Source organism: Solanum verrucosum, unplaced genomic scaffold, assembly GCF_900185275.1.
Source record: "Solanum verrucosum unplaced genomic scaffold, falcon-dt-bn FXZP01000154.1, whole genome shotgun sequence".
NCBI classification, from domain to species: Eukaryota; Viridiplantae; Streptophyta; class Magnoliopsida; order Solanales; family Solanaceae; genus Solanum; species Solanum verrucosum.
Window position 1 is genome coordinate 835,326 of NW_026020217.1, and position 11,930 is coordinate 847,255.

Below are 11,930 nucleotides of genomic sequence, written 5' to 3' on the forward strand. Positions count from 1 at the left end.
TCTTAACTCAGCAGAAACCTAACCCAACAGAATAACTCAATGCAAATGCAAGGTTACAAAACAACTTAACTTATAAAATCTGGCCAAAAAGGCAACTCGAATCTCAAAATAGAATATTTACATATATACATAGATGAGAGACTCAAAACTAACTGACTAACTGTCTATGAAGCCTCTAAAATACTGAGATAGATGTTGGGACAGACCCGCAACACCCTAATAAAACAAAACTAAGAACACAAAATAATTGAGTCTTCCGGAATGCAAGGAGGCTCACCACTGACTCTGGAGTGCTCAGCTGGATCAACGGCGCACTGGATGCTGATTCTGGGTACCTGCGTCTGTATCATAATAAGATGCAGGCCAACTGGCATCAGTACATGGAATGTACGAGTTGCGAGTTGAAAAGCTAAACCACAACTTAAACTTGAAAAGAGTAGAAAGAGAACACTTACCTTGGCTCTGTTCGACTCATGAATAACTGAACTCAATATATAAATCAATAAGACACATGCAATATATAAGGCTTGTAAAACAGTATAAACAACTTAGTTTGTTAATGATAAAACAATAACAACTCAACTTTACTTGTATAAAAGAAATATAACTTATGTGGGAGATTCTTTAACCGACAACCACCACTATGAGCCCTAGTGATGATACAACGTTTTACCTCACGTTGCCCAAGGACCATCCTATAACTTGCCGTGATATAGGAAGCTAACTTTACTAAGTGGATCCACTAGCTTAACTTTCGTGATCATCTAAAAAGTATGACCCGAGAAATCCCATGTTGGCACATGGTTCTTATGGAGAGTTGAGTTAATATGAACTCGTGTCCCCAATTCGGTGCTCAATACTACTCCCAAAAATACTTTGGCTCATAAGTGTCTTTAAACATATCTTTCTTTAACTTCAGATAATTACTCAAAATCTAGCCCAAAGGCTCTTTTGGAATCGATATTCCTTTTCTTACTTAAATGTAAAAACATTTAGAAACTTCTTTGGGAAATACATAGTTCCCTAATAACTTTGGAGAAATGGACTCGACTTTATGCTCTTGACTTAACTTGAAACTTGAGACTCTTCACTTGGCTTGAAACTCTATACCCTTTACTTGATTTGAAACTTTATACCCTTTTACTTGACTTGAAACTTGAGTCTTAAAAATGAAGCTAAAACGTTCACCAAAGACTCTTGAACAACTTAAAAAAACTTGCTTTGACTTACTTAACTTCTAAGCTTGGCTCTAACTTCGCTTGACTTGGAAACTAACTCTCCTTGAATCGGATTATGAATTCAAGGTGTTTGATCACATGTTATGGATGAGTTTGGGATGTTAAGATGTACCTTAAAGTATTGGAAACAACTATAAAACATAGGTACTTTACCAAGGAATATGTATGAAAAAGTGGGGAATAAAGGTAACGGGAAGGATTGGCGTCCTTGGCGCTCTAAGAGGTGCGGGGCGCCAGCCCTCAAACTTCAAAGGGGCTTGCTGGGCACTCTGCCAGGCTCCAGCCCTCAACTTCAAAGGGGCCTGCTGGGCACTCTGCTAGGCGCCAGCCCTCAACTTCAAAAGGGCCTGTTGGGCACTTTGCCTGGCGCGCCAGCCCTCAACTTCAATGGTTTCAGCCCCAATCACTTAGAAACATAAAACCCCTCAACATACAATAGATTCAACTCAAGAACACAACAGGAAACATATCCCTCATCAACAAGAACTTCAACAACACAACCAACAACTCCAACAACCAAAATAAATCTTTTCTTGGAATTAAAAACGAGTTGGCGTGTGGGGGTATGAACCAACCAACACTATGAACTTACATACAATAGATTCAACTCAAAAACACAACCAAATCATGTCCCAAATCAACAAGGGACTTCAACAACACAATTAACAATATCAACAACACAGCCAACAACTCCAAACAACACAACCAATCTTTTCTCAATAATAAAACGAGTTTGGTATGTGGGGGGAAGAATAAACCCATCACTATGAAGTCACATACCTAGTAGGGATCACCCCCGACGATATCCATGATGATCTCCTTGATTGCTCTTCTCTTTCTCCTCTTCCTTCTCTTCTTTCTCTCTTCTCTCCCAAGCCCTAGCTCTTTTCTCTTTAAAAAAATGAGACAAACTGATATAAAATAAGTCTAACAATTTAATATAACCAAAACAATTGATTAGGGAAAAGACCAAAATACCCTTAAAATTTTCCGGACGGAAATCCCTGCCAACTGCCCAACTTCCAAAGGGCATAACTCACTCATACGAACTCGGAATCGAGCAAACTCAGTGGCGTTGGAAAGATCATTCCAAGGGCTTTCCAAAAATATCTGGAAATACACCTAAATCATCATGAGACAGGAGTTATGATTGTTTGAACTTGACCAAAAACTCATTTTTTTTCCACACTTAACCAAATTTTCCAGATTCTGAATTTAGCCAAATTTCCAGATTCTGAACTTAGCCAAATTTCCAAATTCTGAATTTTTCCAAAAATGACTACTTCCAATTTCAAGCTTCTTCATATTCATTTTAAATTGTCAGATGTTACACCATATATGTTAATAGTTGTTGTCAATTATACCATACTGTAACAACACTTATAAAGTGTAGCTTATACCATTAAAGAGTACACTTTTTAAATGTTGCGAATATAAAGTGTAGCTAAAAGTTAAAAACATAGGCTACACTTTGAAAGCGTCCCCAAAAATATTTTAGGCAACACTTTACAAGCGTTGTCCAAAATTAGTGTGGCCGTAGGCCTAAAATGGTGTAGTGCCCCTTGTATTTAAAACATGCATTGGAGCTCCAACTAAATTTAAATTGCACACTGCAGACCAGTTACAAAATTACTTCCAATTAACAAATTACATATTCTCCTTGTAATTCTGTTTGACATCTGGCAAACTTTTTCTTTTTTTTGGTTTCCCACCTAGTATTCAAAACCTGCATTGGAACTCCGACTAAATTTGAATTGCGCACTGCAGACCCATTCGGGAGTGGACATCTTGCAAACTTTTATGTATTTGTCAAACCTCAAAGTTGCTCTGACTACATGTATTTTACTTGCATTCATTGATCATATCAAATATACTTTTTATGGAAAAGACATGAACACAACAAACAGATAGACATTTTCTTATTCAAATATGAATGTAACAAAAAATAGTGCTTTAGTCAGCCTCTTCGAAATTTCACAATCCGAACTGAACAAGAACTTGAGATGAATACACAGCTAGTTGTATCAGTTAAAAAATCATAACTGAGACCACTCGATCAATATCATCCAATTGAAATTCGCGCAAAGACATGAATTTTATTCAACACAGGAAGTGTCATTCCTTTGTATTTCCCTTTGGTTTGCTTAGTATAAGCTAGCTTTGTGTTTCTCAATTTTCATCTTTAGTCCATCTTTATCTGCTCCCACAATCTTGTCAACAACCTTCCCTCTCTTCATCAACGTGAATGTTGGCATAGCTTGAACCTCGTGTTCCAGAGCTACATCCTGTTTCCAATCGTCCAAGATTCGAGCAATTAGTATCATTGAAAAGGATTTAAGATATATGCACTGACGTTATAAATCTTGTTTTTACAACATTGTGACGTTTATTATAGAGGTTTGCTTGTAATTATCTTATAAGTGGACATGATTGTGTAAATACGTCAATTTATAGAAATTAAACTAGAAAAAAAGAAAAGGATTGTGAAGTTAAAGAAGTCGTACAACTAATTCATCAACATCAATCTTGACAAACTCAACATCTGTATATTTGGAAGCAAAGTCATTGATAATTGGATCCATGTTTTTGCAAGGACCACACCATGTAGCTGTGAAGTCAATAACAACCTAGTAGATCAAACAGGGCAAGTGATTAGTACCATATAATAATTTACAATTTGTTCGTATCTTTCAAAGAACCAAAGTGGTTATCGGTTTCTGCACTTTTATCTAAATACGTAACTATTTATTTATAAGATCAGTTTCTAACATTTAAAAATGATTGTCAAGCGTCAGCACTTTAAGCTTATCAGATATTTACCATTAGCTAATGAAAACAGGCCCTACAATAGGTTAAAATATAGTTATAGTGTAAAAATGAATACCAATTTGTTTGTATTTTTCAAATAATCAAAACAGTTACTAGTTTGAGCACTTCTATCCAAATACTTAATTGTTAATTTATAAAATCAATCTCAAACACTTAAAATGATTTTTAGCACTTAAAGCTTATCAGCTATTTACTATCAGCTAAGCAAAACAGGCTCTACAATTTGTTAAAATAGAGTGATAGTGTGAAAATGATTACGAATTTGCTTATATCTTTCAAAGAATCAAAATAGTTACCAGTTTCAACACTTTTATCTTAATATTTAACTATTTATTTATAAAATCAGTTTCAAACACTTTCAAATGATTTTCAACCCTTAAAAAGCTTATCAACTATGTACCATCAGTTAATCGAAACGGGCTCTACAACATGTTACAATAGAGTGATATATAGTGTAAAATGATCATTACCAATTTGTTTGTATCTTTCAAAGAATCAAAATGGAGCTTCCATTTTGTTGAAGAGTGGAAAGCAATGACTTGAGACCCCTTGATTTGTGGTGTGATTGGCTTCTTGTTAAATTCAGGCCATGTTGGGTAGTAGTAACCACCCATTTTTCTTCAAGGTTTTTTTTTTAAAAAAAAAAAGGATTTTCCCTCTTTTTTAACTTCTAGTTTTTAAGAGGTTATTTTTTATATTTGATATGTTGGAGCTTAGAGTTTTGCAAAGACCCTATTTATAGAGGTTGCTGATGTACAAATTTTTCTTTCTTTAAATGTAAAAATAACTTATAAATGAGTATAGAATATGTTCTTCATTAGGTCGACCATTACATTTTTTTATTTATTTATATAAAAAATTAAGATTTTGATGCTAAATTGCTTTTTTGTTTAATTGGTTATGGTCCTTTGGTCCAATATTTCCAATTTAGTGTCATTATCACTTTATTCTAATGTGTTTTAAATTCTATTTATAACATAATATTACGCTATTGAGGTCACCAAGAAGATAACGGATGGAAGATGTCAAAATTATTTAAGTTATTTGGTTGAATTTAACTTGGTATGGAGTATAAGAAAGTTAAGTAAATTTTTAATTAATCTTGTTTTCTTAAACTAAAGATATGTAAAATGTATCAAAATGTTCTTTGATATTGTGGTTTTGAACATGTCACGTGGAAAGTTGAAGTTAAAGAATTGTCAAAAAGAAAAAAGAGACATTCTTTATCAATTAATAGACTAAAAAGAAAAAGACGACAAACAAATTAAAATAGGAGTATAACTTACCATGATTAAATGATTTAATGAAAAAGAAAATACATGTTAATTAATCATTGATAAAGTAAAAATAGTATATTATTCAAGCAGGGCGAAGCAACTAAGGGCTTAAGGGGTTTATCTGAACCCTATTTCGTAGAAAATATTGTTGATACATAGTTACAATTATCTTTTATGTATACATAGTAGATGTCACCCTGTTCAACTTTTTCGTATGTTTACTTTTTCAGATTTTAAATCATGTTTCCTTGATAAAAATCATCACTCCACTGTAATTCAAGCACATGACATGCATGTATTGAATTTGGGTGAACAGGTAAGTTTTTACTTTTTACCATAATGTCAACCTGGGAAAAAGTTGTTTATTAGTACATACAGCTACTTTATTGGTTATATTCTTCATCTAGTAACTTTATATCTGTAAATAATAGGAACCAATACTTGAAAAAGAACATTATATCTATTAACAATTGTAGTATTATATTAGAATATTATTATTGGTGATAGAAACAATGTTGTCTAAAGTATTGGTTCATATTATTTTGAAAATAGGAATACGATTACAAGATGGAAAATAGCATAAAGTTTCAATTTTAATTAGGGGAAAGTTGGATAGCATTTCGTACAAGAAAATGATAGATTCTATTCTTATTTATATCATGCAAAATTATGGCCCTAAAAAAGTAAATTCATTGAATCTGAAACTAAAATCACCAATTAAAATAGCTAAAAAAATAATAATAGAAATTGATATTTCAATAATTAACATTCGTCGCGGAACTAGGATTAAAACTTAACAGATTTAACCTTCTATGAATTAGTCGTATAAAAAATATTGAGTTTAGTTACCCCGATAACTTTAAGGTAAATTTGTCCGCTGCGCCCATTTGATGCACCCAAACACAACCAAGGGCGGATCTACGCCGTATCTTACTAATTCAACATAATTCAATAACTTCCGTTCAAAATATGTAATTATGTTTTAAAAGTTCCCTTAATAGGTAGAAATAATCTATTATAAACTTAATAATTGTTATGCATGTTCTAAAATTTGAAACTCATAAATTTAAAATCCTGAATCCGCCTTTTAACACAAGCTAGGAATTATTGAGGACCTAAATAAATAAAAGAATATCTTTAACGGTTTAAACTTTCAGATAAAACGAATTCATAGAATTATATATATATATATAAATTGTTTAAAGCTGTCTTGTTAGAATATGTAATTGTACTTGTGCACAAAAAAAGCATCTAGAAGACATTTTCGCTAGAAAATTTTGCAATGAAAATAGTGTGCAATTCAATTACAACTTCATATATATATATATATATATATATATATATATATATATGAACTCATAATTGTCAAGGAACAAATTTTGGTGAAGAGAATATTTCCAATTGAATTATAAAGTGAAGTCTGCCACTTTCTTAACATCTGTTCCATTGTGGTCCTTTAGGTACAACAAAAATATTTGTCATGAAAAATATTTTTATTATGAAAAATATCATGTAAATCATTTAATTAATTGAACCAAAGTTGAGGGAATGTGGTTCCTCTTTTTCTTATATTTGAGTTGTGGGTGCTAAGAATAACTCTTCCATCTATGTCGTTTCAAGTTCATCCAAATTAAAGATTCATGTCGTAAGGACCGAAATAATTTTGGTATCATGCGGAAGCTAGTATATTAATAAATTAAATAACAAAAAAGAAATATACCAAAAGAAATAACCCCATAAAATTTACTCAAAATATTCAAATATCTTTTTATAGGTGGTGATGGAAGAAATACCGAGAGCTTTTACCGCTCTTTTAGAATAATCGTAATTATATGTCAAAATTGTATAATTATATCAAATTATATCTAAATCTAATTATATGTGAGTTTTCAAATACGTTTTTATAGATGGTGATAGAGGAATCTAGTGAAAAGTTTTACTCATCTCTTATGTAACAATGTTCCTAATTATTTCTTAAATCACTCTATTAAAGTTGTTTTTTATATTCTCCTGAATTGCTTTAACATTCTAGAAAAAGAGATCAATCTAAAAAAGTAAAAAATTAGGTGATAGATTTTCTTTTTACATATTATATATACAATTTTCATTTTCTTTATTAAAAGGGAAACTTCTAAAGCTCCATTTCTCAAGCATATTCTCGTTTTCATTTTAATTCCTTTTGATATTTAGCGGACTTAAAATAAGTCAAATCATAAAGCTGTTACATATAATTTATTATATTTATTTATCATTATTGTATAAAAAAGAACAACTTTTATATTTATGAGGTTTGAGGAGCTGGGGAAGAGTAAGGAATCAGGATTTTCTAATTTCAATTTTTCTATCTTAGTTTTCTTATTAGTTTATTTTAAAAAGAATATCTTTTTTTCCTTTTTGGTAACTCGTTAATCTCAATTTTTGATGTAGCATCTTTAAAAACCACAAGATAGATTAAAAAATATTTTGATACATTTTACGTATTTTTAGTTTTAGACTATAAAATTTAAAAATATTTTTTACTTTCTTAAATTACACATCTAATTAAAACCAGACAAATAAATTAAAGCGGATGAAGTATGAAGTATGAGTTTAGATGAATTCAGTAGTTTTGACTCAAATTTTGTTTTTGTGTTAAAAAATCTGCTAAGTATGTAACAATATTAAATTTCGAACCCAATAATGCAAATGATTAGTAAGATTAGTGTTATGTTGAACTAGGGTTGTGTATCGGTTGCTCTGGTTCTATTTTGAAGTTTATCGGTTTGACTTAGCAGTTATTGGTTTGTAGATATGTTAAACCGTTATGGAACCAATAAGATATTGACTTATTGGTTATTGATTTATCGATTATTGATCGTTATCAGTTGGGTTATCAATTTAACCATTAAGATTTGACACACAAAAAAATTCATTAAAAATCACTTAGAAACAAGGTGACAAATCAAATGACCATGCATATGATCAGTTGACAGATCACATCTTGCTCAAAGCAAACAGTGACATATTGTAGAATAACCCAGAGTTTGAGACATTCAGAAATAAAAGTGTGAAACTAAACCCTAAGTCTAAAACATTCTAGTTTCGCCTGTGTGACTATAGGATGTTGGATTTGGAAAAAGACATTATAAGAACACAAAACTCAGAATTAATACACTTGTTCAAACCAAGTAAATGTGTAACAGTAGTGGTTTAATCAGCCTCTTGAATGTGAAGTTTACTGCTAAGTTCTCTCAATCAAAATGTTATAATAATATGAAGTTTTATTCTACAGGGTAAGTGTCATTCCAGCAAACTCTGCTCAAACATTTATTGCACACTTTGGTTTAATTTGCTTAGATGAACATAGCTTTGTGTTTCTCAATTTTCTTCTTTAGTCCATCTTTATCTGCTCCCACAATCTTGTCAACAACCTTCCCTTTCCTTATCAGCACGAACGTTGGCATCGATTGAACCCCATATTCCTGAGCTACATCCTGTATACAATTCAACGAAGACTTGAGATGTTAGACGAGTATGATATTGATCTAAAATGGTCGATCACTCAACTAATAGTTATTATCTCAGAAAGTCACATCCTGTATACAATTCAACGAAGATTTGAGACGTTAGACGAGTATGAGATTGATTTCTAAGATGGTCGATCACTCACCTAATAGTTATTATCTGAGAAAGTAAAAAAAGTGACTTTCTGAGATAATAACTATTAGTTGAATGACCATATGAGAAATAAACTCGACGAGTATGAAAAATATAGAAAAGGATTGTGATGTTAAGAATTCATACATCCAATTCATCAACATCAATCTTGACAAACTCAACATCTGTATATTTTGCAGCAAAGTCAGTAAGAACTGGTTCCATATATATGCAAGGACCACACCATGTAGCTGTGAAGTCAATAACAACCTAGAAACAACATAGCAAAAGAACCTAATGATTAGAGTACCCTTTACAATGAGTATAACTTTTATATACTAATAGTTTAAAATATATGTTTACATTATAAGACAATTACATATTTAGATGCGAAATAAGACAAGTTACTTGCTATAACATGTTGAGATAGAATGATAACATAAGTTTCTTTAAACACAATTTGTATATATTATTTAAAGGAGTTTAGTTATATATACACCTTCAATGTAAAAAGATCATCTAAAGGATATCTACATGTAAGTCTCCTTATAATGCGGGGTTTGTTATCTTGCTACAATAGGTAATGGTGGCCTGATGGGGTAAAAATTTCTTATATTGACGGTATATATAACTTAAAATAATAAATACACGATATCATTAGAGAATTAGTTGTTGTAAAATGGTTACCAATTTGTTTGTATCTTTCAAAGAATCAAAATGGAGCTTCCATTTTGTTGAAGAGTGGAAAGCAATGACTTGAGACTTCTTGAATTATGGTGTGGTTGGCATATTATGAGCTTCAGGCAAAGTAGTTGAGTAGTTAGCACCCATTTTTTTTTTTTAGTTTTTTGGAGTAAAAGATTTTTGCTCTTCAACTTATGGTTTTTGATAGATTTTCTTTGGCCTGATGTTGGAATTCAAAGTTTTGTTTGGACCCTTTTTATATTGGAAGATGATGTACTAAACTGTGTTGCTTTTTCAAATGTAAAAACAACAGAATATGTTCCTCAATTATGTAGCCATTATTATACAAAGAGAGATTTGATGCTATTTTGCTATGGCTTTTGGTATTGGTGGTTTGGTCCAATATTTCTAATGCAGGGTAATTTATTCTTAGGACCGAAATAATTAGGTATGATGCGGAAGCTAGCAAAGCAGACTCAAAAAATCATGATCAAGGAGACAAACGAGAAATATACTAAAAAAACACATGTTTAACGTGGTTCAATCAATAGACCTGCGTCCATAAGAGGAGATGATCAAAACACTATATAAATTTGAGAGTACAAAATATCGAGAGAAGTAACATCACACAATTCACTTGGAATAGAAAGAGGTTCACACAAGTGATAACTTGTGTCCCATAAATTCTCCCCTAAACAAAACTCTCAAAACCCCTAGGACTACATTGTGAATGTTGATTAAGTTAGAAGGAACGAGACTCTATTTATAGAGTCCTAAACGATTTCCTACAAGAAAAGGACTAGCCAAGTATGAAGACTTTATGTTTTCCTTTTAGAAATAAGAAAAACCTATTTATGGTTAAAAAAAACTCAGGGCAAATACCCAACATTTATGACATCATCAAATGTTTTGCAGGGGTCTTGAGAGGCTTGGGAGTGGTTTGGATCATTGGTTAGATTTTTAGTTCATTTGAAAATTTTGAGTTGACCACGATAAATATTTGGTCAAAACGATCTTGAATTGGTGATTTAATGATTCCAATAGGTTCGAAACACATTCTATTATTAATTTGCTTATTTGGTTTTGAAAATTTGTTGTTTTGACATTGTTTCAGCAAATGGTACCACCTCAACAAACCAAGCTCCAAATTGTGTTTTGATTGAACAATTAGATGTGTATCGTAATTTCGGAACAATAGTAAAAAGAATTCATAAATTAAAAATTCAGAATTCGTTATTTAACACAAGCTAAGAAATATTCAGGACCTAAACAAATAAAAAAATGTATTTTTAACGATTTAAACTTTTAGATATAAAGTGATTCATACCATTCAACATATAATATATATTTTCATAATTAGAAGTTCAGATTTTAGACTCACAATATTTTCATGCATGAGAAAAAGATTAATAGTATATGATAAATGAATCCAGTGGGATAATTTTAAAGTTGTCTAGTTAGAATATGTAATTGTACTTGTGCACAAAACACAAAAGCATCTAGAAGACATTCATGAGAGAATTTTGCAATGAAAATAGTGTGCAATTCAATTGTCAAGGAACAAATTTTGGTGAATAAAGTGAAGTCTGCCACTCTGTTAACATCTGTTCCATTGTGGTCATTTAGCTATAACAAATAAAATATTCTTACAATGAAAAACATCATGTAAATCATTTTTTAATTAGTATTAATTGAACTCACAGTTGATGGTTTGTGGTTTCTCTTTTTCCTCTATTTGACTTGTGGGTTTGTCGTTTAAAGTTTATCCAAATTAATGATTCATGTTGTAAGGATTAGACTAATATGAAAAAATTGTGTTTTACTTTTAGGAAGAAGGAAAAACTCAATTATGATAACAAAATCAGAGCATACACCCTACAATTCTCCCCGTTGACCTGAATTTCTGAGATAATAAATTTGTTGCACCTCTTCACATAATTTTTAACATGTTGAATCTTCATTTCTAAGATCTCCTCCATTAAATCTCTTTGTTTTCACAAATAAAAATCTTCGTTACTGTTAAATAGGTCGTGGCTAGGACATGTCACATATGAGTTAGTGAAACTAACGAAAGCTAAGAGAGCTTTATCAAACAAATGTTGTATTCCCTACTCCTCTGCAATAGGTAGTTTGATGTATGTTCTGATTTACACTAGACCAGTAAAGTGTAGCCTAAACTAGCAAAAAGTGTGGCCTTTGATAAAAGGCTACACTTTTGGACTTTAAACAACGCTTTTTAGGGGGTGGCCTAAAGAAGCGTAGACTT

The 11,930-nt window shown here is 31.4% G+C and overlaps 2 protein-coding genes across 2 annotated transcripts; both read right to left on the reverse strand.

Annotated features, from left to right (window-relative positions):
• Positions 1–3,711: 3,711 nt before the first annotated feature.
• Positions 3,712–4,759, reverse strand: LOC125830809 (thioredoxin H2-like). The gene is made up of 2 exons (XM_049509985.1): positions 4,538–4,759; positions 3,712–3,865 (listed from the first exon to the last, which is right to left on the reverse strand). Exons 1-2 carry the CDS (start codon positions 4,679–4,681, stop codon positions 3,728–3,730), a joined length of 282 nt encoding a protein of 93 aa, XP_049365942.1. The 5' UTR covers positions 4,682–4,759; the 3' UTR covers positions 3,712–3,727.
• Positions 4,760–8,624: 3,865 nt separating this feature from the next.
• On the reverse strand, positions 8,625–11,643 carry LOC125830703 (thioredoxin H2-like). The gene is made up of 3 exons (XM_049509882.1): positions 11,560–11,643; positions 9,128–9,250; positions 8,625–8,817 (listed from the first exon to the last, which is right to left on the reverse strand). The coding sequence occupies exons 1-3, from the start codon at positions 11,641–11,643 to the stop codon at positions 8,677–8,679; spliced, it is 348 nt and encodes a 115-aa protein (XP_049365839.1). The 3' UTR covers positions 8,625–8,676.
• Positions 11,644–11,930: the final 287 nt, after the last annotated feature.

Coding starts and splice junctions, on each gene's coding strand:
- LOC125830809 (XM_049509985.1), bottom strand. CDS start 4,681: ATGGGTGGTTACTACTACCCAACATGGCCTGAATTTAACAAGAAGCCA. Junction 3,866..4,537: donor TGAAAGATACAAACAAATTG/GTAATGATCATT, acceptor TTGATCTACTAG/GTTGTTATTGACTTCACAGC.
- LOC125830703 (XM_049509882.1), bottom strand. CDS start 11,643: ATGGAGGAGATCTTAGAAATGAAGATTCAACATGTTAAAAATTATGTG. Junction 9,251..11,559: donor TTATTATCTCAGAAATTCAG/GTCAACGGGGAG, acceptor TGTTGTTTCTAG/GTTGTTATTGACTTCACAGC. Junction 8,818..9,127: donor TTGATGTTGATGAATTGGAT/GTATGAATTCTT, acceptor AATTGTATACAG/GATGTAGCTCAGGAATATGG.